The sequence below is a fragment of the Bombus terrestris genome, chromosome 13 (assembly GCF_910591885.1).
Source record: "Bombus terrestris chromosome 13, iyBomTerr1.2, whole genome shotgun sequence".
Lineage (NCBI taxonomy): Eukaryota > Metazoa > Arthropoda > Insecta > Hymenoptera > Apidae > Bombus > Bombus terrestris.
In genome coordinates, this window is record NC_063281.1 from 9,841,144 (window position 1) to 9,867,386 (window position 26,243).

General features: G+C 36.9%; 5 protein-coding genes, 1 long non-coding RNA gene and 1 other non-coding gene across 8 annotated transcripts; 5 read left to right on the forward strand and 2 right to left on the reverse strand.

The window, feature by feature from the left end:
• The first annotated feature begins 13 nt into the window (after positions 1–13).
• On the forward strand, positions 14–6,830 carry LOC100642899 (protein artichoke). Its single transcript, XM_048411589.1, has 10 exons — positions 14–177; positions 245–1,415; positions 1,480–2,186; positions 2,732–3,056; positions 3,155–3,421; positions 3,816–3,969; positions 4,049–4,261; positions 4,327–5,053; positions 5,123–5,448; positions 5,522–6,830. Exons 1-10 carry the CDS (start codon positions 14–16, stop codon positions 6,016–6,018), a joined length of 4,551 nt encoding a protein of 1,516 aa, XP_048267546.1. The 3' UTR covers positions 6,019–6,830.
• Positions 2,594–3,290, reverse strand: LOC105666415. The gene is made up of 2 exons (XR_001099276.3): positions 3,151–3,290; positions 2,594–2,963 (listed from the first exon to the last, which is right to left on the reverse strand). It is a non-coding gene; the product is annotated as an uncharacterized LOC105666415 (long non-coding RNA).
• On the reverse strand, positions 6,826–8,451 carry LOC100643906 (26S proteasome non-ATPase regulatory subunit 7). Its single transcript, XM_003400220.4, has 4 exons — positions 8,158–8,451; positions 7,833–7,925; positions 7,579–7,757; positions 6,826–7,504 (listed from the first exon to the last, which is right to left on the reverse strand). Exons 1-4 carry the CDS (start codon positions 8,330–8,332, stop codon positions 6,989–6,991), a joined length of 963 nt encoding a protein of 320 aa, XP_003400268.2. The 5' UTR covers positions 8,333–8,451; the 3' UTR covers positions 6,826–6,988.
• A 263-nt stretch (positions 8,452–8,714) lies between these two features.
• On the forward strand, positions 8,715–9,800 carry LOC100643708 (inosine triphosphate pyrophosphatase). 2 transcript variants are annotated; one of them, XM_003400218.3, is made up of 2 exons: positions 8,715–8,858; positions 9,091–9,800. In XM_003400218.3, the coding sequence occupies exon 2, from the start codon at positions 9,092–9,094 to the stop codon at positions 9,662–9,664; it is 573 nt and encodes a 190-aa protein (XP_003400266.2). In that variant the 5' UTR covers positions 8,715–8,858; position 9,091; the 3' UTR covers positions 9,665–9,800. The 2 variants fall into 2 exon arrangements, with proteins under 2 accessions (XP_003400266.2, XP_003400267.2); XM_003400219.3 differs by lacking the exon at positions 8,715–8,858 and adding an exon at positions 8,883–8,907.
• A 1,731-nt stretch (positions 9,801–11,531) lies between these two features.
• Positions 11,532–17,581, forward strand: LOC100643258 (vitellogenin-like). Its single transcript, NM_001331111.1, is given in 16 exon segments — positions 11,532–11,589; positions 11,695–11,733; positions 11,868–12,163; positions 12,252–12,392; positions 12,459–12,635; positions 12,721–12,863; positions 12,956–13,333; positions 13,414–13,742; positions 13,842–14,467; positions 14,553–15,445; positions 15,518–15,647; positions 15,729–15,965; positions 16,033–16,386; positions 16,455–16,737; positions 16,810–17,107; positions 17,234–17,581. Coding segments are annotated over 16 exon segments (4,572 nt in total). The 3' UTR covers positions 17,424–17,581.
• A 742-nt stretch (positions 17,582–18,323) lies between these two features.
• On the forward strand, positions 18,324–18,397 carry TRNAN-GUU. Its single transcript has one exon. It is a non-coding gene; the product is annotated as a tRNA-Asn (tRNA).
• Positions 18,398–19,063: 666 nt separating this feature from the next.
• On the forward strand, positions 19,064–21,279 carry LOC100643135 (protein l(2)37Cc). The gene is made up of 4 exons (XM_012315659.3): positions 19,064–19,170; positions 19,574–19,672; positions 19,797–20,218; positions 20,294–21,279. The coding sequence occupies exons 2-4, from the start codon at positions 19,576–19,578 to the stop codon at positions 20,600–20,602; spliced, it is 828 nt and encodes a 275-aa protein (XP_012171049.1). The 5' UTR covers positions 19,064–19,170; positions 19,574–19,575; the 3' UTR covers positions 20,603–21,279.
• Positions 21,280–26,243: the final 4,964 nt, after the last annotated feature.

The following is a 26,243-nucleotide window of genomic DNA, read 5'->3' on the forward strand; positions in this document are numbered from 1 at the left end:
ATCCAAATGCGCTATGGTTAAACTACCGTGGGGTGGAAACCTCTTTATAACTGGCTGGTTCCTGACACTGTTCTGTATCAGTGTCAGTGCTCAGTTAGGTTCAGAGTACGGATGTCCTACTCAGGAGAGGATTCTACCTTGCAGATGTTCTACTCGTGACATGGAGATTCAAATATGGCAAGTGTCGTACATCAAATATGGGAAAAGACCAGTCGGATGAAATTTATTCCTTATGTGTCAATAGGTGCAGCCATAGTGAGCTACCAAAAGTTCTCGAGGGTCTAAAGGCAGTGAGTCATTATTTAGATCGACCGGTAGACGAATTGATCCTGGAGAACAACAATCTGCCTAGTCTACCAGGCAAAGTTTTTGCTACTCTACGTGTTCTTCGTTTAATGCTTCGAAATAATCGCCTTGAGAGAGTGTCGTCAGGGTGGCTAGAGGGTCTTCACGACTCTCTCTTAGAGCTATTTGTCGTGGAACCAGACTTGCGTTCCTTGCCAGTAGACAGCTTGGAGAATCTGCAGGGTCTCGAGGCAGTAACCTTGCAGAGTAAAGCGATGAAAAAGCTGCCTAAATTCTCTGGACTGCCAAAGCTCAGATATCTCCAGATCAACTCTCCGGCTTTATTAGAATTGGCTCCAAGAAATTTTCGAGACTTGACCAATTTGGAACAGTTCCACGTTTTTGGTAGTCCACGTCTGATACGTTTAGAAGCTGGCCTGTTTCGCAGTCTATCGCGTCTCGAGTTGATAAACATCACAGACTGTGGAGTTCATTGGGTTCATCCTCGAGCATTGATAGATTTACCAGAATTGAAAGAGGTCTCGTTGGTTGGAAACTCGATCGTGGACGCTGGCATGATCGGCCGTGCCTGTATGGATCTACCTTCGCTTTCGGTGATACGACTGGACAGAAATCGCATAAATCGTCTTAGCGAAGGAGCCTTCACAGACTTATCCGTTCTCTCTCGCTTGTACTTATCAAGGAATTATATTACCGAGGTGTTCGCTGGAGCATTTCAAAGAATGCCAGCATTGAAGACCGTAGATCTCAATCACAATCTAATACATCGCATACATCCCGAGTTCTTCCCGCGCAGGCCCGGAAACATCTTGGAGGAGATGTGGATGATCAACAACGATCTAAGTCACGTGACTGAACTGAGATCGATAATGGAGGCTTTGCCTAGATTGAAGTTTCTCGATGTTAGTCACAATCAAATCGAGGAGATACCATTTGGGGCACTGAGGGGGCATCTCACACTGGAAAGACTTCACCTTGATCACAATAGAGTGGCCTTTCTGCAGAGAGAAACCTTCACCGCGATGCCCGCTCTTAGGGAACTTCGATTGAAAAATAATTCTTTGTCAAACTTATTGGAAGCGCCGTTCTGGAACTTGCCATCATTGAAAGTAAGTGGTCGACGATGAAACATTCTCTATGTTCTGGCTTAATCGTGCTCTATTACAATTTCAGGGTCTAGATCTTTCAGAAAACTACTTTCGTCATATAGAGCCTCGTTTATTAGCAAATTTGCCAAGTTTGAGACGTTTGGATATGAGCGGAAACGCTGTGGGCCTTATAGAGCCTGACTCGTTCATGGGTACACCGGCTTTAGAGCACATCAACATTTCTGGAAACGCGCTCTCGGTTCTTCATCCCCTCACGTTTCATCATTTAGCTAATCTTTACGAACTGGACGTCGGTTGGAATCGAATGCTCGAGATAGTTCCGGGTTTACCGAGAAACATAGAACACCTTCATATGCCTATGAATCGGATCATCGTTCTACCAGCAGTGTCTTCTCAAGACCTCGATCTGCCAGTTCTCAGGTCCTTGGATCTCAGCGCAAACGGGATCGAAAGAATACCACCAGGAACTTTGACCGATCTGCCGAACTTGAGAAAGTTAAATTTCGGCTACAATTCTCTTCGAATCTTAGAGGACGGTGCATTCGAAGGGTTGTCGAGATTGGAGCAATTGGACTTAAAATATAATCGATTAGTCACTCTACATGGACGAAGTTTTAGACCATTGAGATCGCTGATGGATTTAAACTTACGAGGCAGTCGTTTGGAGGTTCTAAGGCCAGATATATTCCAAGAAAATATTCGATTACAGAGATTGGATCTCAGCAGGAACAACCTTGCGCAAATACCTCATGCAACTTTTTCAAGTACCAGGTAACAAAATGAAATATTCTTGTGTATAATCATATAGTACACTCGTACCATAATGCGTACAAAACTACGTAAAGATGCGCCATTTTTTGCACGTCAACACGCGAGTAGAAAAGCAGTTTCACTCGTAGTTATATGGTTGCGTCACTAGCAAATTGGTACCTAGAAAGTTCTTCATGCCCGTGTTGAATGTCCCCTTCTATTTGCGAGATGGCACCATCCTGGCGTGTCGTTTATTTTCTACCAGTTTCTGTTGCTTTAACAAGCGAGTTCTAATCACTTAAATGCGAACGAAAAGATCGGTTCCTTAAACGGTAATTTTTTTAGAAATTTAGTCATTTAACTTATTGGCGTATTACTTTCTGCACGCTAAACGTTTCCCTCTATCTTTTCTTCAATCAAAATTACTATTTTCCATTTCAACATTTTATTGCAAACTGATCTTAAGTCTGCCAAGATACGTTTAGGCAGACCGATTTGTCAAAGTCGGAAACGACTGTTCCTGTTAATGACTTCATATCAAAGGGAGGAAACGACGTTAATTGCAGAGACCTTCGTGAACTATACGCGTCGCACAATACTTTGACCGAGTTACCCGGATCGTTACACGGCTTAACAGCTCTTCAGGTACTCGACTTGAGCTTCAACAAGCTGAACATCCTGTCGCCGGAAACATTGAGCAGTCTATCGGCCTTGCTCGAGCTCAAACTTGTCAGGAATCGTATCCGCGAGTTGCGTGAAGGCGCCTTCGATGGTTTGCCCCGGTTAACGTTAATCGATCTGGAAAATAATGATCTGAGAATTATCGAACGAAACGCTATCAGAGCCCTACCCGAGTTGCAGGCGATACGACTTGGGAAAAATCGATTACAGGTAGCAGAAAATATTCTTTGTTCCTTTGATTTTAATCGAGAAACTATAACAATTGGTTACTGTCGCTATAATTATATTATCTGGACATACGTACGTAGATAATTCCAAGCGGAGCTTTCACCGAGTTGCCACTGCTGCAAAGCGCGGAACTTCAGGAAAATCGGATCCAGGAAATTGCAAGTAACGCATTCATTAACGTGCCTCACCTTCTCTTCCTTAATCTAAGCAACAATCATTTACCTTCGTTGGACTACGTTGGTTTAGAGAGCTTGCGTTCCCTGGAAGTTTTAGATTTGAGCAATAATCGATTGTCTAGGGTATCGAGCAACAGTTTAGCATCGATGGAGTGGTTGGTCGAGCTGAAAGTAAGTAAAACAAAATTCAGGATGAAAATAATTGCTTCGTAGATTATTTGCTAATAAATGTGCTAATTAAAAAGAATTAATGACTTGTGAACGAAATATCTCTTTCTTTAAAATCAAGTATTCGAGAGTGAAAATGAATGGAATGGTTATGATAAAAGTCGATTTTCGTAATGATCGTATTAAACGCAAACCGAGTACGAAAAAATATGCCTGTGGTGGGGATAGTCTTTAGTAATAACGGGGAATACTTTCTCGTCGAGAGTGAAACTTCGCCACGAACCGTGGTGCGAGGCCACTCGTTATGCTAGTAGAGCAATTATTCTGCAAATGTAGCTGTATCGTTATTTAAGAAGATAGCGGATCGTTTTACATATGTTGTCCACGTTAATTGCAGATGGATAACAATCGTATTTGTACCATCCAAGGTTCGCCTTTCGATGAAATGCCGAGACTTCGAGTTCTCAGTTTAAGAAGCAATCGAATGGCTTCCGTTTCGGAAGCAGCGTTCAAAAGATTGCGATCAAACATTGCTGTCTTAGATATCGATGGTAATCAAATTTGTTCTTTTCTTTGCTACTTGGTATTCCATACTAGTGTTTCGTAAAAATAATTTTACTCGTATTAAAGGAAATCCACTCTCGTGTTCCTGTGGAATGTTATGGTTAAGGGGATGGCTACAGCAAGCTTCCTCCGAAGGTCCAAGATGCGCGGACGGATCTTTATTCAAGGAAATTAGATTATCGCGTCAGGATTGTCAACGGGAAAGACAGATTGATCCGATCCACCCCGGCTGCGAGGCGGAAATGATCGACGTTGCACCATACCCTGTCTCCTCTTCTAGTGAGTAATATTCGCAAATTATCACTTTCGTTTATCAATCAGATGCTTAATAAATACTTTATCAGTATTTGGAGCAACGGAGATGGTACCACTTCGTATGAATCTAAAGGACTCGTCAACACAAAATCCTCCCAATACTCAGGATACTGATTACTTCTACGACTATCCGGATTACCAAGATAGCAAAAGTAATACGACAAATGTGACTTTCACGTCGACTCAGTTTCTGACTACAATAGCACCAGAAGCTGTGAAAGCCACTCAAACAACGGAGATGATTCAACCTTCGACAAACAATACGATTCCCATAAAAAAGGGTACTTCGATGCCTCCCTCTCCCAGCAGCTCTGGTTTTACCTTTTTCGGGGTTCCTTTGCCTAGTCTTAGTTTCAATCTTTGGGGTAATTCGAGGAAGAAGTTCGAAAGAAAAAATTCGTCGGGAAGACCTGGAAGAGGTCGTTACAGGATGTTCCCACCTACAGAACCGGAAATCCACAGAGGTGGTTTCGTACCGTTACCACGTGGACAAGGTGGATTTGTACCTATCGTTGATCCCAGGCTAACTTATGAAAAACAGATTAAAAATGAAACTTCAAGGGTTCAAAACTCAAACGTTACTCAAGAAGAACGAAAACGATGGAAAAGTGGAAACGGAACGGTGGTGAAAGTCGAAAGGGCTTATCCAAGAACGAGCAAGCCTAAAGCAGGGTCCAAAGAAAGGGAAGAGTTGTCCACGGTGTCAGCTAATGAACAAGATTCTCGTTGGCAAGTAACTGACACGAAAAAAATCAGGTAAACGAGTCGATAAATTGTTAAATAACACAAAAATTGTTATACATATCTTATTGTTCATTTTTTCAGTGCTGTTACAAATTCAACGAAGACGTCTGATTTGAGCCCCGCGGCAGACGAGTCATTGCAAGAAACAAATGAAACTTCTACATCAACCGAAATTTATAGCGGAGAAACTCTAGAGATGATTAAAAAAGCAAGTAAAAACGAAGAAAAGCCACAAATAGAAGTCGCGAGTAGAATTGTCTGGACTACTCCGAGAGCTGCCTTGGAAACGACAAAGGAAATATCAACGGAGATATTACAAGGAGAAAAAGATTCCTACTGGGATACTGAAGTAAACGGATTTCAAAAAACGTCCAGTCCTGTAACAAACGTTCCAAACGAGCCGAGTGGTAAGATTATAACTTGTATCGTAATTTTTTTATACGTAATTTCAAGCAAATATTTCTTTAATATTAATTACAGATGACTCGAGTACTATAGTAACAGAACGATCAAGTTCCCGTTCAACCCTTTTGGAAAATCGGAAAAATTTTTCTTCCACGTCTCAAGTTTCTCGAGAAACAGAGGCATCGGCTCTTTCAGCGTTCCTGATACCAGGAGGTCAAGTACCTTCGTTGATTCCAAATCTGCGTCCACTAGGCAGGCCAACGATAACGAAAGTTCCATCACCGCGTATTGGCCTCTCTGGTGAACCAGAGAAACAAAAATCCGTGGCAGAAGCTGTTCAACGAAATTTGGAGAATGCCGAGGAGAAATCGTTCGGCATAGATGGATCTTCCAATGAAAATGCTGAGATTCTTGAAGACAATTCCTTTAATTGGTACTTTCAACATTATAACGACACTAATTTAGAACCTTTCGTTGGTGTAGTATACAGTGGAGGTGAAAAGACTAGTGTGACTCGATCGACTTTATTGGGTCAAATATATCTCTCTCTTATTTTGTACATTTTCATATAAAAACATGGAAGATTAAATATAGATATCTCCAGCACAATTAAATTATTAAATAATTAATATTTGAAGTGCTCTTAATTACGTGTAAAATATCGGTCGACCTGAACGGTGAAAACAAGATGAAAAGAATCCAAGTGTTATCGGACAATGTTAAAGTGTTTTAATTATGAAAAACAGATAACATGTCCATAAAAGTTTGTTTCAAGGTTCACAATTTTGTGCTTCATGCCTATGGTCAGATATGAAATTTTATAATATAAAGAAATGCACAATTGATTTATTGTGCATATCGTAATGGCGTTCACAGAGTTTCTGTGTAGTAATGAAACACAAATAAAATTATAAATCCGAATGATTGATTTTTTATTAATAACGCAGTGTGATAGTTAAGAAAGCTTAATTTCTCTAGAAAATATGTTTATAATATCTACGAATCGTGTGTTATAAGAATCTTATCTGCTACCTTCGGATGATATAGAAAACGTTGATACATTCAAACGTGCCGTGAACGACAATTGAATGGTATTGGTTTATAAAAAAATTATGAAATTTTTTTTACCGATATTGATACATTATATAAAAGTTATAAGTAGTTCGAAGCAGTTGCTCATTCCTAGTACGAAAGAAAAGAATTATCAGTGAAAACATTCATTACATTATGTCTTGTAAACGTAGTTTCATACAGAATTCTTATTAATTGTACAACATATTTGCTATAATTCGTATTTACTATAAATGGTGGAAATGTGTAACTGCAGTTCTACTATCGTATCTTTTATTTAATGTATATATCATACTATGATAGACCACTTTAACATTCGAACATTCGATTTATTTTGGTGTTAATTTGAAATACCAATCGTTTGTAAGCACAAAATACATTTGTACATGTATAAACAAACTCTGCAACGTTTGTGAACTTCTGCAATGTTAACAGTCTCAATCACACAAATTAGTCTTTGTTTCACTTCATTCACTGACTTTTATTTTTTGCTTTATCTTTTTCGTCCTTTTTTTCTTCTTCTTTCTTCTCATCCTTTTTCGCTTCTTTCTTATCTGTTTCTTTTTTCTCAGCATCGCGATTGGTTAGTTTATTATTGATCAAATTGTGTAAAGCCACTATGGATCTAACGAGAGCAGCAAGATACACAACCAACATTTGATCATTTGTTTTCACGTATAATGAATCAACGAAGCTACTTTGTGTCATATCGGGCAGTAAATTAAAAATATCTTGTAGTTGATAAACAATTTGATGATTAATAGGTAATTTTCCATTACCAACTTGTAGCAAATAATCTCTAATTTCTCTAATTTGTTCATGAAGACCTTTTAAACCTAGTAGTTGATTTGTAATTCTTTGACTAAGGGTACCAACTGTGGTGTCCTTAATATCTCTTAGTAAATGTTCTACACCTACTTCTTCTGCTTCCTCTGCACCTATTTCACTAGGGATGTGTTCAAATGTCTTAGATGTCGGAGAACCATCCTGTAACCAATTTACAGTTATATTAATTACGATATAAATTAAAATTTACATAGCAATTATGTTATGAAACATACATCGTGAACTTCTTCAACAGCTTGATATGCCTCTGTTGGAAGACCAAGATCTTTGGGTTTAGCGTCTATAATGACCAAAACAGAATTAGGGCAATATCTTCTGATCAATTCGTTAATCGCAACATCATTTTGATGTAATTTGGGCCCAGTATGATACCATCCTACTACCTTTTCACGGGCTAAAATGGATTAATGAAATATAAAATTCTGATTGTTTATCAGCTCATGTGCTTATGTTTCCAATAGATACATACCATTGACCTTTTTAAACATTCCATACATGTTTTCAAGATAATCATGATCAAGGAACCACACACTTTTGTCCTTATCATCTTCATCAAAAGGAACTGTAAACAAAGATAATAATAATTGATATTCTTAATTCATTTAACTAAAATATGAAATGTGTGCATGTTTATATAGGCTATTAAAATTAGAAATTTTTATGATAAAAATAACTTCATTTTATCTATAAAGGTATTAAAAGAACGATAAATTAGTAAAAAATTTGCCATTTTATTAAAAAAGTTGGTAAAACTCTCAAAAGCAAGTAGTGAATGTTAGTAGCATCAACCTAACCTGCAAAACTGTTTGACACGTCTAGAACGCCTTTAGCCCTCCAACATCCCAAAAGAACACCAACAACTCTCTTCTGATTGCCAATTTTTCCCATACGATTAAAATGATCCACCACACTTAATAAAACTAAAGGGTGCACGACTACTTTTGTAGTTACAACCTCTTGACTCGGCATTTTTGAGCAATTCCTTTGACTTTAACCAATGAACATAGGCACGGCAGAAACAACATCCAAGTCATTCACTGACCATTCACAAAAGACCCTTCTAAGTACGTGAAAGTAAACAATATCTGACAATATAAGCGCCACTTTCAGGAAAACGTATCAACTATATCTCTATAAGATATTATATCCTAAGTATTCTCAACAGGCAAAAAATAATAATATATTAAATAATAATTAATAATAATTATATTACATTAACCAATTATATCCTAATTTAAAATCAGCTTAAGATTAATTTAAAAATTTTGTATATATGTAACTTTTATACAATTTTTTCCAATTTATATCCCCCACGAGGTGAAACAAAGCGAATGAAATTTTTATGAAGTTTATTTTCTAAATAATTATAAAAATGCTTTTGCATTTATTGTAAGTAGAATAAGAAATTATAGTTAGCAGCACTGTTGCGAAAACATACTCTTCCACACGTGTTTTGTTCGATTCTGAAGTATTGCATTGTTGTAGTTCTTATCAGGTACGTAGAAATTACCTAAAGAAATGTGACAAATGTAACGTTGAATCATGTAATATGCATCTACATATATATGTATATCTTTTAATAATGATTTAATCTTATTTATTTGAGAAGGAAGACCAATGCGTCTTACGTTTTGGCTTTAATAATAGAATTATATTCTTGCCAGCATGTTTACCAACTGTAAAAATTTGAATAGACGGTTAATTTTATATTTCATATTCTTTTACAGAATGTCGAAACCAATAATTTTCATAACCGGAAATGCAAACAAATTTGAGGAATTTAAGACTATTCTGGGAAAGAATTTTCCACGAGAAGTTGAAAGCATAAAGGTGAACCTTCGGGAAGAACAAGGAGAGATAGAAGAGATTTGTGTTGCCAAATGTCGAGCAGCAGCAGATATGGTACAAGGTCCTGTTATTATTGAAGACACATGTTTATGCTTCAATGCAATGAAAGGATTACCTGGACCTTATATCAAATGGTTCGTAGAAAAATTAGGACCAGAAGGATTGTACAAAATGCTCGATCCCTGGGAAGACAAAACTGCAGAAGTGATTTGCACTTTTGGCTATTGCGATGGAGGACCGGAAGATCCAGTTTTACTGTTTCACGATATAACCAAAGGAACCATTGTGAGTCCACGAGGACCACAAGATTTTGGTTGGGATGCATGTTTCCAGCCTTTGGGCAGTGATAAAACCTACGCAGAATTATCGAAAGAAGTGAAGAATCAAACTTCACACCGTACCAGAGCGCTAGAGAAACTAAAGGAACATCTTATGAAAAATGTTAAATATTAAGTCGAAAAAAATTATTCCTCCTGAAAGTACAATTCGTTTAGAAAATATATTCATTTAGTTATATGTTTCCTATAAGTATTAAAAATATGTTTTTGTAAGCTATTATCATTGAGAAATATATTTCAGTTTATTTTTATGGTGTATTGTTTACTATTTCCTATATAAATATGTATTTTCTCGTATGAATGATTGTATATCATCAAAGTATGCATTTGTCATCTTAATCCAATGTTAATTTACGTAGTAAATTATTCTTGTTTTATCAAAGCAGATTTAGCGTTTAAAATACATTTTGACTGGGGTGGCGATAGCCGATGGACTTCGTCATAAGTTGTTACCGAAGAATTTTTTATACGAACAATAAAAAGTAGGAAAAGAATTTAAAAATTGATTTTAGCAAACGATATTTCACGTAGCGTAAATATTGACCATACATTTATCGATATGTTGTAAAATGATGCAATATTTTTTAACATTGTACCATGTTTATTTATCAATGAAAATTTAAATTTTTGAATCTTTAAAATTTTGTGAATATGTAATACATCCAAAAAATGTGGACGTATTTATTTCGCAGTAACATTACTTCTTTTTTCGTTATTGCTATATATGGAATAATGTAATCTTCATATACTTTTATATTGTTATTGATTGTCACGTACGACGGTAAACACGTAATCGGATTTTATTTGTTGCTCTTCTGAACGTTATTGATAAAGCCAATTATATTCATTAATCGAAAATATTTGCAATACTGCGACTTAAAAGAACAAAAACAATCTCAAGGAAAATTTTCTATCAAGGAAATAGTCTATCATCGTAGCATCATCAATAGTCTATCATCAAAATTAGCACAACAAATTATATTATTTATTACTGATTATATTGTGAAACTATAAATAAATAACCAACGATTAATCAAAGTTTTCTACGAATATAAAAGCAATTCTTTTCTTTTAATTAAATGGGTCAGGGGAACTAATTATCTAATATATCACAGGTTTTTTAAGGCTACTAGAACAAAGGCTGCTCCCCTTACTTTTTCTTTCAATGGAATAGTTGTTATCGATGTAATAACATTCTTTTTTATTTTGTACAATTAAAGAATCATAACAGAGAATGCCTCTTCCAAGAGAAACTTCAAGGAATAAAAAAATTTCAGAGCGTACGTAAGAATGCGTGCCGCCTGCGTATCGCTTGTTGCATTAATTTTATCGACTGTTCAATGATTTGATAAATGTTTGGAACTCTAGCAATGCCATAGAAAATTTAATAAAATACCTCTTAATCCAGAATATATTTATTCTGATGCTTTGTCAATGTTTCTTTCTTTGAGAAAAATATTCTTCACTGCAATTCTCTAATTATGTAAAATGAAAAGAATTTCTCACTTAAATTTTATTTCCATACCGGGGAAAAAGAAGAAGAGAGAATAAAGGGGCTCGTTTATCCCCTGATACTATACCAAAAATATTAATTAATTTTCCAGTCCCATCTAATTAAGAACAAGTTTTCAATCCATATCTGCGATACTTTCCGACAAAATAGCCGATAAGGTTTTATTTCATATTGTTTATATGTATTTGTTTCGTGAAACGATAGAAGGAGATTAAAAAGACAAATTTCTATGAAATGCTCAATTAACGTAAAAACTACGGACCAGGTTCTAGCTAATTTAGGTGATATTTTAAAAAATTATTCACGTAGCAAAAGTAAATGGTTACGATGTCCGAACGGGTTATCTTGTGCATTGATTATACCGGCACGGCCAGTTCATAACACCCTTTCGGGAGGGGTTATCATTGTATTCGCATTTTCTTATTCCACCGGGATTTGCAGATTTTTCGCCTTATAAAAGGAGAAAGCGATGCAGCGACAATACCAGTCTTGTTGCATGGGTCATACTATAATGGATACCCTAATCGGTAAGTAATAAGGAAAGAGCAAAGAGGGGTTTACGTGTTTTGTTCTCATATATCTTCGAACGTTGTCAATAACTTGAAATATTACACAAATTTCTTATTTTGCAGCATTATTGGCGATCTTAGCTACGGCGTTTGCCGTTCAAGGTACGTTAAATGGAAATAAAGTAAACCGAGTCGGCCGTACTCTTTATGCAGAGAAGTTTTGGATTTGAAATTACGAATCGCATGACAATCTCAAGATAGAGTTATAAGTATAATCTTATCAAACATTATTGCAGCACCTTTCCCCCATGGAAAAATTGTCACTTACAAATATCATGCTGACGTGAAAGCTGGAATCATCGACCCGGCTCCATTCGCATCCGATTTTAATATCGAATGCCTCCTTCAGGTGCACCACGATGTCACCAATCCAAACTCAAAGAATACCTTTTACGTTACTTTGAGTGATATGAAACATGGGTTGTACAATGGGCCGATGAAACATTACGAGTCTGTAAGCCATATGTTACCGATCGACGCTGCTAAAGCGCTGTTGAATCCTTTCCTCGTTATCTATGAGGAAAATGGGCACGTAAGTTACGAGAAGATAAAGAAGTAATTTAGAAAAGCGACAGGCATTCCAATAACGAAGGAAATGAAACTTATTTGTATTATCATAGCTCGAAGGCGTGAAATTCGCAGAAGATGAACCAGGATGGTCGAAGAACGTGAAGAAGGGTATCGTCTCTATGCTTCAATTGGACTTGGATCAGATGCATGTTCAAAGCCCAATAAAAGCACATAGTTTTATATCTCAGGAGGTAGGTAACGACTGATGGGAACATCCTTGGGTTTTGGTTAATGTTCTCTTTGGTTGTTACCACTAGGTTACCATTCATGGCAATTGCGAAGTGGCGTATAACGTACAACCAATGGACGAAATGCAAGCAACATCTGGCAAAGAGCTCGTGGTTACAAAGTTCTACGATTCCATGAACTGTTCTCACTTCAAATACCACGAGTTTAATCATGTTGAATGTCACAAATGTCAAATACATGAAAGGGTATTAAGAACAGTAGATCTTTTCTATCATTTCTTCTGTACTAAAATTTTAATTTCATAATTTTCATTTCTATATTGTTACATAGAACGACATGAGCACTGCCAGCAGACGCGTTATCGTAATAGATAATCACGATAATGAAATCCTTATTAAAAAATTGATTGGACATGCAGTGATTAACTACTTCCCATGGCTGGCTGCATCAGAAGCTCATTATCTTTTGACCAAGTAATTTGAGAGTGATAACATATTATTATAATTCCAAATACGTATAAACACTTCGCTGAAGTTTTATTCAAGAACGATATCTGTTTTTGCAGCCAAACTTTGTTCCTCGAAAAGGTCGTTCCCGTATCTGACATTCAATTAATGGGCTTCAAACACTTAATTGTTTCGCCTATCGAAAAGGTCATCTACGATGAACCTAAAACTCCATACGTTCCTGAAGCTGATATAGACGTAACTGGTCACCGGCATGTTGTTAAACTCGATGAACTTGTGGTTAAAATGAAGAAAATGTTGGACGAGGTTGCTGGTTACCTGAAGGAAACTCACGTCGATAAGAAACAAATAGATTGGAAGCACGACCAAACGATCAACAGAATTTTACACGTTATGAGCTACATGAACGTTGCATCTTTGAACAAAGTATTTAGCGAAATTGAGGATATCAAAGATGCCAAAGTGGAAGCAGTGAGGTGAGTAAACCGATATTTATCGGTGATAGAAAAATAACTATGTAATATATTTTCACACCAATTTTTTCATGCCTTTTCAGAAATATTTTCCTCACAATGGTGTCACACGTAGGAACTCCTGCTGCGTGCCTTTTCACGCGAAATGTGGTCCGTACAAAGAGTGTACCGAATTGGGTTGCCGTCACGATGCTTGCCAATCTTCCGATGCACGTAAAAGTTTCATCGAAGGAACTGCTTTTACAGATGGAAGAACTCCTTAACTTAGGCGAATTCGTTTCTCCGAGCGTAAGGGAAGCTGGCATATTCTGCTTTGCCACACTGATTCATAAGACCTTCAAGAAAGAACAGACCGAAGTTGTCGATCCTCTTATAGAGAGATACTTGAGGCATTTCATGGATCATGTTAGAAGTATGAAATTTCTATCATTTATTTTTTTCTTTTTTCTAATGAATTTCTTAGTTCTTAAGCCCTTGCATTCTTCAATATGATTGATAACAAATGTTACAGATGAGCCGATGTTTCACATGAAGATGGTATACATGATGGCTATGAAGAACGTTCGATCGAAACATGTTTTGAAACATCTGGAGCCTATCATCAAAGGCGAAGAGATTGTTTCCGAAAAGCCGCACAACATTAGAGTGCAAGCTATTTGGATCCTAAAAAACATAAACGTGCATAGCAATTATATTCATGACATACTCTGGCCAGTCCTTAGTGACGTTAGCCTTCCCTCGGCAGTGAGAATCGCTGCTTTTAATGTACTGATTCACCAAGTTAATCAAGAGCCTAACCTAGGACGTGTTATGAACATATACTGGTTAATGGTTTACGAAAAAGACGAACATCTGTATAATTATTATGTGGATACCGTTAAAGGACTTGCCAACTCGGTAGATCCTTGCCTGATGAAAATTCGAGAAATGGCTAAGAAAATATTGAAGTTTATTCGCATAAGGAACTTGAATCAACCACTTTCAAGCAAAATCCACGTTGACTATGTAGATGAAAAGTACGGATTCGGTGAGAGCGTGATGGCTTCCTTAGTTCTCGACAATTTAACTGGTTTACCGTACGTTGGTTCAGTGGAACATGTCGAAACTGTTGCTCATAAACCTGTTACCACATTGGGAGTGAGTCTATTTGATATTGTCGTATATATGAAAAATATTATTTAAGTTCTCTTTAGTATTATTCAATTTTGTTTGTACGTCTTAGGTTCACTGGAACATAGATGGCATGAGCAAAATCTTGAAGCATATCAATCATAATGTGCTCCACAAAATCGTAGAGACAATTAAAAATGACAATGTGAAGAATATATTGAATCGAGCAGTCAAAGATGTACCGGCAATTAAAGATATAAACGTTAACGTGATTCTAACAATGAACGACAATGTTGTTTTCATACTCCACTCTGACGAGAGTAATTCGTTGAAACTTCTTGATAAATTAAAGGAATGGAACAAGCTCATTACCGAGTACCTAAATGTTATTAACTGGCAGACTGTGCTGTACCATAGTCATTTCGAAATGCACATGGTCACCGATCTTGGTGTACCAGCCATTTTGGCTTCCAAAGTACCATCTTTGAGCTCTCTCAGAGGAAGCGTTGAATATTCCGAGAATAAAAATCATTTAATCTTGAAATCAAAACTCAAATATCAACAATGGATGCACGGTGAATACGTGATGTCGATTTACAATCCTGTCGTTGATTCCTGGCACTCTATTCGTAAAACGTCGTCTGTAGACGTTACTTTGCCTTGTGATATAGCCATCGGTTATAATCAGGAGACGAAGAGTTTTAAAGTTTCATTGGCAAGATTGCCTGTTTCGGAATTCTCGGTCGTTGGAGTATCCTTTCACGGAAAGAACTATGTCACCCTTACTGGAGATCAGCACGATCTGTTGAAGAAATTGTGTTCCACTTGCCGTCATCACGAAGTTATCACCACTGGTGCTAGTTTGAAAACTTACGAAAGCAACTTTGACTCGAAGGACACTGGTACTCGATTTTCGATGATACTTCATTGTGACAACGATACTATTCCTGTCTCGCCTGTTAATCAGTGGCTTGAAGTGTACTCAGACAAATATAAAAACACCATGTAAGTATAAAGTTAAGGGATGACAGCGGACGAGGAGAAGGAGTAGCATCAAAACTTATTTTCTTTGCGTAGTGGCTGTTCATGGATGAAACCTATTATGGCAGTTCATCATAACATAATGAACAATATAATTGCGAAACAAGAAGGAAGTTGCGTAATTGTGTATAAAAATGAACCAAGTATTGCTTATCCTACTTCAATGGTAAGTTAAAAAAGTGACTTTATTTATGCAATACGTGAATCTTCCTTCTCTTAATTCTAATTTTTTTTACTGTTTATTTAGATCGATTTAACCGGAAAAATTAGTTTTCAAGATTTGGATCACAATCATGAAAAAATGGTTTTGATTAGTAGCAAGAGAATCGATATTCGGGGAAATATGAACGTCAAAGCAGCCTCCACTGATGAATCTGTAAGACAGTGGGATATGAATGTTAACATTATATTTTCTCAGGGACACTTCAACAACAGTATGAAAGTTATGATCACTCGTACTGCGCCAGAAGAGAAAAACCTGAAGGTTCGTAAGGTTTAAGATCTATATGTGAAACGTTTTCGTTAAAAAGACATTTGACGTGTTTTCTTAGATATGTATCGAGGCACAAAAAGATTATCCGATGATTGGCTGGAAAGTAGGTGCGTGGAAAATTAATGAAGAAAAGGAAATTAATTCAAAAGTGACGATCACCATGGGGCAAACGAAAGATGATAAGTGTGTACGCGATGACATGGACGTCACAATAGCCGTGAAAGGTGAAATGTCAGAAGACCAAAAAGATCATATCGTCCATGACAGCATGCATAGTGTGTGCTCTAAACAAAGTCAGAATTCTTTGTTTTACTCCAAGGGGTCGACTGTTCCTAAGACTAGAGAATGTATCGAAGAAGCGTTGCGTCATTCAACCCTGAGAAAGTACACCGTAAATATGACGATAAGGAAGGTAAATATTTGCAATTTAGTATTATTCTAGTAGTTTAATTATATACTTGATCTTTATTCATATTACAGGTACCTCTATATTTGACATCGATCGTAAATATGGCACAAGATATTTTACGTGCTACTTACTTCTCGCATATGAAATATACTTGGAATCATGTGGATCCCGGAAACGCGAAGATTGTCTTAGAATTCCCACATTCGACATCTCTCCTTAACATAGCCGCCGCTACACCGATGTACAGTTACGAATTGGTCCATTTACCATTTGGTGATCCACTTTGGAGTCCATGGATGGATAACGCACAATTCTCTTTCTTAATGTTACATAATTACGTTAAAGGCGGACTCAGTGAGTTATTTTGCTACTTATAACAAGTATTCATTAATACGATAGTCATCAATATCTTTATACTATTCACAGAGTTCTGCACAATTCGTCCTCGAGTTCTTGTTACTCTGGATAATGGTATCATTCCGTACATCGTACGAGACAAATGGACTCTGCTGTCTGGTGATCATATAGACCAAATGTACAGTATCTTCGTGAAATCAGTGCAAGACAATGTATTGGCTCTGAAGGTTTATATAGGTGAACATGAACTGGAAATCATGCCTGTCGATGGAGGCATGACGGTCACCATAGATAATGAAGTTATAGACAAAACGAATATAGAAAAAGGTGTTATGATACCTAAGAATTCTGACTCCTACGTTATTAGGTGAATTCCCTCAGTATTAATTTTCCAACAAATTCTCATTTATTTAAATTTGAATCTCACAGGATGATTTCTGCAGAATAACACGGTATTGGAGTATAATCATAATATTCGTGTTTTTTCCGACAGGTTGACCAAAGGTTATGAAATTATGACGATCGAATCTCAACTACTACCGTTCCAAATTTACTATCTACCAGACAGCGTGACAATTTTTATGGGCACCTCACTTCAAGGTCAAATAACTGGCATGTGCGGTCATATGGATAGCACGCACGTAATCAAGATTCCACAGATATATAGTGTCTCGCATCTTTAAAGAGATCAAATGAAATCATTTAATCATATTTCCCATATTATGAAACGCATTCAGCGGAAATTATCTAAAGCAGTAGGTGTACATTGTCCGATAAGAGAACTTAATATAAAATGATCATGTAGATACAAAAAGTAGACGAATAAAGATTTATCCCGGGCAATCTTCGGTTAGTTATTCTTTACCTTTACAATGGCAATCGTCAAATCATTCAATTTTATCGTCGTGATGTAATTACAATGAAATATATTATGTTAGTAAAAGAAAAAGAAATTCATTATTATTATGTCTAAATTCATTTTATAAATATTGAAGAAATATTACTTTTTTAACAATTTTTTATAAAATTGTATAATTTGACATTGAAGAAATAAAGTTTTATTTCTTTCATATTTTATATTCACAGTTGTCTAGAAATAAGAAAAATAGCATTCTAGCGACACAGAAGTCAGAGGACGACGCGAATCAAGAGCGACTCATGCTGTTGTTTTGCCTCAGGACATTGACTCAACCTTGACGCAGAAGTGTAATGATAAACAAACTCCGGGCAAAACAATGTCGCCGCTACATGCAACCGTCGAATGAAGACGAATTTGAATTTTCCGACTCTCCTCCGAGTACGAGTACGATACGATAGAGTATCGTATAGTATCTACAGAGTATCTCCGAGTATCTCACGAGTATCTACCGAGTTACGCGACGAGCATTAACGAGTAATTATTCCGCGATTTTATTCTGCGATTTATATCTGTACTAACGACTCATGTATACGGCTGTACATTAATTTATTATTCTAAATATATTCGGCACTTTCAATAACGAGCAATCTCATTATTAAACCTCACGTACCAATATCTTCTTCACATAATCCATCTGTAGTATTAAGAAAGTAGTTGTCACGTGGCCTCCGTGGCGCAATCGGCTAGCGCGTTCGGCTGTTAACCGAAAGGTTGGTGGTTCGAGCCCACCCGGGGGCGATTTATTTTTTGCAAATTTTACAAAAATAGAAATAATACACGATTTTTATATTTTTCGGCATGTGTTCATTGGCAAAAAATATTTATACGTCTGTATCACAAGCATACTGTAGAAACAACATTATCTAGTATTTAGTTACTAAAGTTATGGGTCACAAAAATGAAACACTGGTTTTGGAGAGGTTCCGAGATAAAGATCGTGCCATGTATCGTAAATTTTGGAATGAAATGAAACATATTCATTATTAATAACAACGTTAGCAGTAAATTTTCTGTTAAAAGTAGAAATGTAAAACATGTCATATCTCATTGCACAGATGACTTCTGTACTTCGTCTGTGCTTATAGGCATATAATGTTAATGTGAATTGCACGGCTTTTACTATAACACAATGCAGAAGTAATACAAATATACAAATATTGAATATATCTATAATTTGTTATGTATTTTTACAATAAATGAACAAGATTTAGATGTTAGCTTTAAGTTTTACAAATGTATGAATTATTCCAATATACTGCGATACAATAGGAAGTAAATGGGAAATAAGATTTGAATGATGTAACATATGATTTGATACACTATATATTTATTTAAATAACGCAATTATCTGTTATTGTATATTACGATTGTTTCATGTATCATTAATAGGAGTACATATTTTAAAATTACCTCCGAAATCCTATTAGTAAGTGGCGCTATTGTCGATTTGAAATTGTGGTTAGACTCCATTTTCCTTTCGCCGACAACCTATACGCAACGCGAGTTGAAATGTAAGTTCGTTTTTGAAAGATAACATTTATTACATAAGAATTAATTATGTCAATATGAAAAACATTAGTTATTTGTTAATATAACACCATTGTCTATTGTTAGTTACACATATTATTACTTATACATAGAATCGATTGAGACCGCATGTGGTTGGTCTTGTACGATACTTTTAAAAATTTTATTCACGTTATATGTTTGTGACTCTTTGATATGCTTAAACTTTACAATTTTATGAAAATTATTGTTCCTGGTTATGTTGTTAGAGCGAATTCATATTTTGATCTTGTTACATTATAGGTTAAGTAGTTAAGGTTGTTTAACCACAATTGTATCTATATTGATTAGTGTTGCATCAGAACACTCCATTTGTTTTTTGCAATTGAATTCTTATTCTTGTTTCAGATATGTTATCAAAAATGGCTATGTTTTGGAATCGTTTAGGACAGTTGGGATTAGGTTTGACTGCAACTGGGCTTGTTGTTAATAATGCCTTGTACAATGGTTGGTTTTCCTTTTATTATGCAACAATGTGTTTATCGAATATAAGTTCAATAAATTTTACAATTTTTTTTTTTAGTTTTACAAAGTTACAAGTTTTATAATATTTGTGTATTGTTTGTTTCAGTCGATGGTGGTCATAGGGCTGTTATTTTTGATAGATTTAGTGGAATAAAGAAACAGGTTGTAGGAGAAGGAACTCATTTCATTATCCCTTGGGTTCAGAAACCTATCATATTTGATATTCGATCAATGCCAAGAAATATTCCTGTAATTACTGGAAGTAAAGATTTACAAAATGTAAACATCACACTTCGTATTCTCTACAGACCTGTACCAGACTCCTTGCCAAAAATCTATACTGTTCTTGGTATAGATTATGCTGAAAGAGTATTGCCCTCTATTACCAATGAAGTCTTAAAAGCAGTAGTTGCTCAATTTGATGCAGGAGAATTAATCACGCAGAGGGAGAGTGTCTCTCAAAAAGTTAGGGAAGATTTAACAGAAAGAGCTTCTCAGTTTGGATTAATTTTAGATGATATTTCTATTGTAAGTGAGTTATGATCATTTATGTTTTTCAATATGTGTATACTCTGTTTAATCCCATAACCTACTTTATTTCAGACACACTTAACGTTTGGAAAAGAATTTACTCAGGCTGTTGAAATGAAACAAGTAGCACAGCAAGAAGCAGAGAAGGCCCGTTTCTTAGTAGAAAAAGCGGAACAACATAAGAAAGCTGCTATCATTAGCGCAGAGGGTGATGCTCAAGCTGCCAGCTTAATTGCAAAATCCCTTGGCGAAGCAGGCGATGGCTTAGTTGAACTTAGAAGAATCGAAGCTGCGGAAGATATAGCCCATAATCTGTCTAGATCTCGTCAAGTAGCTTATTTGCCACCAGGTCAAAATGTTTTATTAAACTTACCACAGTAAAGATATGAACTCAAATAAAAGTTATATACATAAGTTGTGCATTTATATTATAATGTATGAGTTTGATGCATTAATGGTGTACTAGTAACAGAGAACTTTTAATGTGCATACATGTTCCTAGACATAAATGAAGCAATTTTTGTAAAATTTTAGTTTACATCCTTAAGTTTGTAATTCTATACATGTTTCCCTTTCAGTTATATAATAGTTACTTGACAAACTGAAAGCATCTGTTGTTGTTAACTATGAGTCAGTTTGCTTTTCAGAAGAGGAGATCATTTTCCTTGTGGATTTTCAATACCCTAATATAAAATTTAAAATGTGTGTAATGCTTTTGAATTTAAACTTTTTTGCATCTACAAGATTATTTTATTTCAGGGTTATTGACTTACCAATAATAGGCTCTGTACCTCAAACTGTGCATTCATAGTAATTAGTAAACAATGATAGAATTGTATTTATTTCAGTGTCAAGTAATAAAAACTGAATTTTTACAGGAAATGTATAACTTTTAATGAACTGTATGCTATGATCTGGAAGAATTGAATGCATCTATCGCGTAATGCTTATATACATGGTGTATTTGTGAATACATAGTTGTAAATTAGTAAATATTCTGTAAAAGATTTATATCAATTTAAATTTTATTTTTCAGAGTATATATTTTCAGACAGTCACTTTATTCGTACTTTATTCAATGTACAACTTTTTCAAAACTTTAATTTTTTAAGAATTTTAACTACCGATATTCTAAAATCTTACTTTTTTTATCGCGAAAAATGCTAGCTAGGGAAAAGACTTCGAAATTTCATCGCAGTCATTTATTCGTCCGGATCACCAATGAATTATGACGATCAATCAAGACTGAAGATTGGTGAAAGATTATCGCAGTCGGGGTCCTCTGGCCCAACGTTTGTCGGCATTGCCAGTTAAGAAAGAAAACAATTCATCACAATTTGGCGATCACCGTGGGGTTTCTATCACGGGCTGCGAAGAAAATTGGAAATACACGTTAACAATTTCAATTTCTTCTTGGTAAAATTAAACAGCAGTTTCGTAAATGTAAATATTGAAATGCATAATTTCTTCCCTTATTTCATATTATATTTTATGTATTATAATCAGATATAATTTGTAGAAAGTTTCGAAGCAGGCGTAATGAATGAAAGTGATTTACGCATTACAAAATTTGATTAGTATCTATAATTTTCAATAAATTGTAAACTAACCGAGAGGTCTCGGTCTTGAAAAGGTACAAGGCAAGATCGTGGCGGTAGGAGTACGAAGCAAAAGCAGATTAGCGTGAATAATGAAGACACGACCGCGTGAAAGCCTAAGCGAGTCTCCTTAAGTCTGCTCCTTCGAGTAGAAGCCGAAGCCGGAAAGGAAGGATACTGAGAGGTGGGGCGGACAGAAAGGAGGTAGAAGCAGTTAATTACTCCTCCCATCCAGAGGATAACGACTTCCCCTTATTTGTCGAGAGGCGCAAACAGCCAACCCTCGGTGAAATCCCTCGGCAAGACGCTTTCTCGGATATGTACGTTGGAGTCTTGAATCCATCCCATAACTTAAATGTTAACCTGTTTCAATGAACATTTATGGATCCAGAAACTGGTCAGGTATTTTCCAATAAATAAATACAATATGATAATTCAGCTGGGGTGTTTCCATTATGAAACATATTTCAACGAACTTTTAGATTTATCCGGACTTTTGATAAATTCTCGCGCGATTCAAGCGATAATGATGATTGTAAACGTAAGCGATTGACCTATGGTACGAACCTGTAAACTATTTCATAGTCATAAATAAACAGAAACGGGGAGGAATGACCAAATTTTCATCCTATGTGCATAATTACGACGTACGAAGTAATTTGCATTTTTAAACTGTATCGCGCAACATTATGCCACAAGGAATTGTGATGGAACTTGCAATGCAAGATCAAGGCCATCGTTATTATCATCGATATTCCAAATGTGAACGATAAAGGATGGCACATGTTTTCCGAGCAATGCATATGTGCAACGAAATAAATAAATAGGCGCATATGAATACTCGAACGAGAAACATGGAGAACGAGAGAAGGGAAACTAATTACGAAAGAAATCATAATAGGCGCACATGCACCGCGGGCTGTCGAGCTAACGATTGCTTCCTCTGCATCTGCACCTGTTACTGCGAACCTACGGTTGCATCGATGCACGCGAGCCGCATATGCCGATGGCCTTCCTCGGAGACACGATCGCCTAAAGCGATAATCTCCTTTTGCGAACTCGTGGCTTGCAGAATTTCGTAAATATCCAGAAGTTAAAGCGGTAGTTTCTATAATTTCTTATATTTAACACGTCCCTGGCTGCATCGTAAATGCGTAATTTCTTCTTATTATTAATCACAACTATCGTCAATTGTTTGGTACTCTTTCCTAGAATTAGGAGAAGCAACTGCGGGCATAGTAATTAGGAATATAATGAAAATTCGTGTAATGCTTGCTCATGCCAGAGCAAAGTCATCCCTTTGAAGAGACTAACGTAACAAACGCTGCTGTACTACCACTGTATAAATGTTGTTAATTAAGGAAACATGGAAACGAAAACCACCCTCGGTGGTTTATGATTGCATTCCCCTTTCTTCCTTGAAGAGTACGGGACTTGAGGGCATATGACGAAACGCATTGACCATCGTCCGAATTAAAGTCCAGGAAATTGAATAGCTCGCAACGTTAAATAACCGAGCTTCGATTGTTTCCGTTCTTTTCCACCATTTGCTTTTGTGGATGGCAAATTTACTAGCACAGGGTACTGTTATTATTTTCTGCATGGAGGACTAACGATTCTACTGTTATCTACTTACATGAAAATGTAGTTTCACGTACTTAACGATCTAGCGAATACTAAGAGACTCGTTTATCGCCTGGAGTTAAGGTTCAGATCCGAACAGTCGGGATATGATGATATTGCACTTTAAAGCGTTCCTAAACTTATTAAACCAAGCGCCTTTCGGTTAGCATAATCGTGACTTTGGGGCGGCTAGTCGATTGCATCTCTTTACCCTCCTCTTTCTCATCTTCGTGAAGAGCTCGCACGCGAGGAGTAATTTTCAATAAATGCAGCCGGCACGATTTTGTCGCTGATCCTCTTCTAGTTGATGCACGGCGAACGGTAGTCCCGCCATTCATCTTTGACCTGTTTTCTTCTTGCTGTTTTTTCTCTAGCTTCGAAAACGTACTTGGCTGACGCGCGAGAGCAATAAGAAAACATAGTTTCGAACATCCGACACCTCGTACGATTGCCATTCACTTTTCGCCGTAGAGAGAGCAGTTTAGACCAGACCCTCGGGGAAGTTGTGCGGCAGATTGATTTACATCGCAGGCAGCCTCGAGCCGGCCTGTAATCTCGCGGCCATGCCGGGCAGAATACACGTGACTGCCGCCTCATCCCTTTCACGACCCCTAGGGTGTATTAGAGCTCGAACGCCCTGACGAGAGGCAACCAACTTACGGTTAATACCGTGTGGATTAGTTGGCCAACTATCTTTGATAACCGGTGATTTGACCGATCGTTTCTACGATTGCACGGTTTATTTTTACGCTAGTTTCCTTCGTCGCGTGTTTCTATTCCGATTTCGGCTAGCCTACCGTGGACGACGATGATTCATGGAACAAAGGGTGAAGTCTTGGAACAGAAACCGGGGCTATGCTCCCGTTAGGACACTTCCTCTTCAAGTGTCCTCAGGAAGTACGCAGGTCATCGCGTGCAGAAATCCACGAGACGGTTGTGACTCCCCATTGTCAACTGCATACGAGAAAAGAAAGTTCATGGCTATGGGGTTACCTGCTGTCTTCAGGGTCACCGTTATCCAGCGATCACACCGCACACGATTGGCGGTGAAACTGGAACGAATTCTTCAATTTTAACGTAATGAAGTAGCATCAACGCACAAAAGGCTCGAACGTGTATAACTAGCGTTCGTTTCGAAAATTTGTAATCGACAAAATTTATCAATCACTGGCGTAAAGCAATTTTGTGGTTCCGGTTACCATTCGATATTTTTTCTTTTCTTTTTTTTTGTTTTCATTTGCTTCTTTCCTTTCTTCGCTCGCTGTCATTCTACGTAGTATACAGAGCTGCTGGTGACAATGTTATTTGTCACCTCTTAAGCGTAACTTGAAGTAATGAATGTTTGCGTGAACATCGTAACATGAATATTCTATAAAGAACTAGGAAACATCGTATTCTTGAAGCTTCACTTTCTTATTCTTCGTTTGGCGATACTATCTACTTTCTCGAAATTACCATCATTTAAAAAATTTCACTTTCCAAGTTATATTCATAGCGAATTATCATGCAATACTATTTAATAAGTTTCTACATTGCGAATCTTTATTTAATTTGGTATCTTTACTTTGGGTATGTTTCATATTTTTGCTTATTGTGTATGTACATCCTGTGCATTCTTGTTCTTTTAATTCTCTTCCACTTTAATTCATTTTTTGAATCATTTTTGACTGATTCGAATTCTTCCATTAGACAAATTCTCGTGTTTGAGGAAAATACGAAAGATTCATACGCGCGATTTTTCGTTTCACTTTTATGCCAAACATCTCCTTAGAACATTTAATGTTCTTTTCCAGGCTGGGACGAAAGCAGAGCTGTAGAAAATTCGAGGATTCGTAGTTAAATTTCCCATAAATGCATACACATCCGCAGTTCACCAACAAGTTTCAAGCGCTCAACCCTTCAGCTGATACTCTGCTACATCTCGCTCGTCTTCATTAACCTTAGTGCGTTCTTCAAGTTAATCCTCATCCTCGTGTACGATGCTTGCTCTCCTTCATCTCCTTGGCTCTCGTAATCGTTGACCAGGATAGCGTTCGTCGACCGGGATGGACGTCGACAAAGCCATGTCTCGCGGTTCCCACAGGAGCGTCTTTCGTGCTGACCGTACGAACATTAATTCGGTCAGGAAGGAATGAGCAGCAAGAAGAGGGGAGAGAGGTAAGGAGGAAAGGGAAGAGGGACAGAAGGGAACTTGTAACATGTGTGTAACGCAAGGGGCGTTCCGTGGTTGCGGTCCCGTCCATCTGTGGCAAGGAGTCCAGACGTAATTGCTACATCCTCAGATGCTGTTACCATACCTGTGTATATGCACTGTCGGCTCGATTCACGAAAATCGTCACAGCCAACCATCCACGTGAGACAAACATTAGTTTGATGATAGACACGCTCACTATTTTTATGCTAATTACAAGATATATGAATACGCAGGCGTGTCCTCAGCTTGGATCATTTATCGCGTAACATTAACATGTATAATTTGTCAACGTATACCCTGAAATTCAGCTCACTTTATCCAGATAAAGATAGATTGCTCTTAAAGATCTCTATTACGTAGATTATTCAGATTTTTCACGTGCGTTTGTCGTGTTGCGAAAGACATTAGTCTTTGCGAAAATTGTCGGTTTTCATCGTGAACATACGTAGACGCGGATAAGATGCAAATACGCGCGTGCGTGTGCCTGTGATCATGGGATCTTCCGTCACGCGACGTGCTGCGACCATCGAGACCTGTCTTCTTCTTCTCTTTCTTCTTCTTCTTCTCCCTCTATCCTCTTTCCTGAAACCGACCCTCATTTTTATTC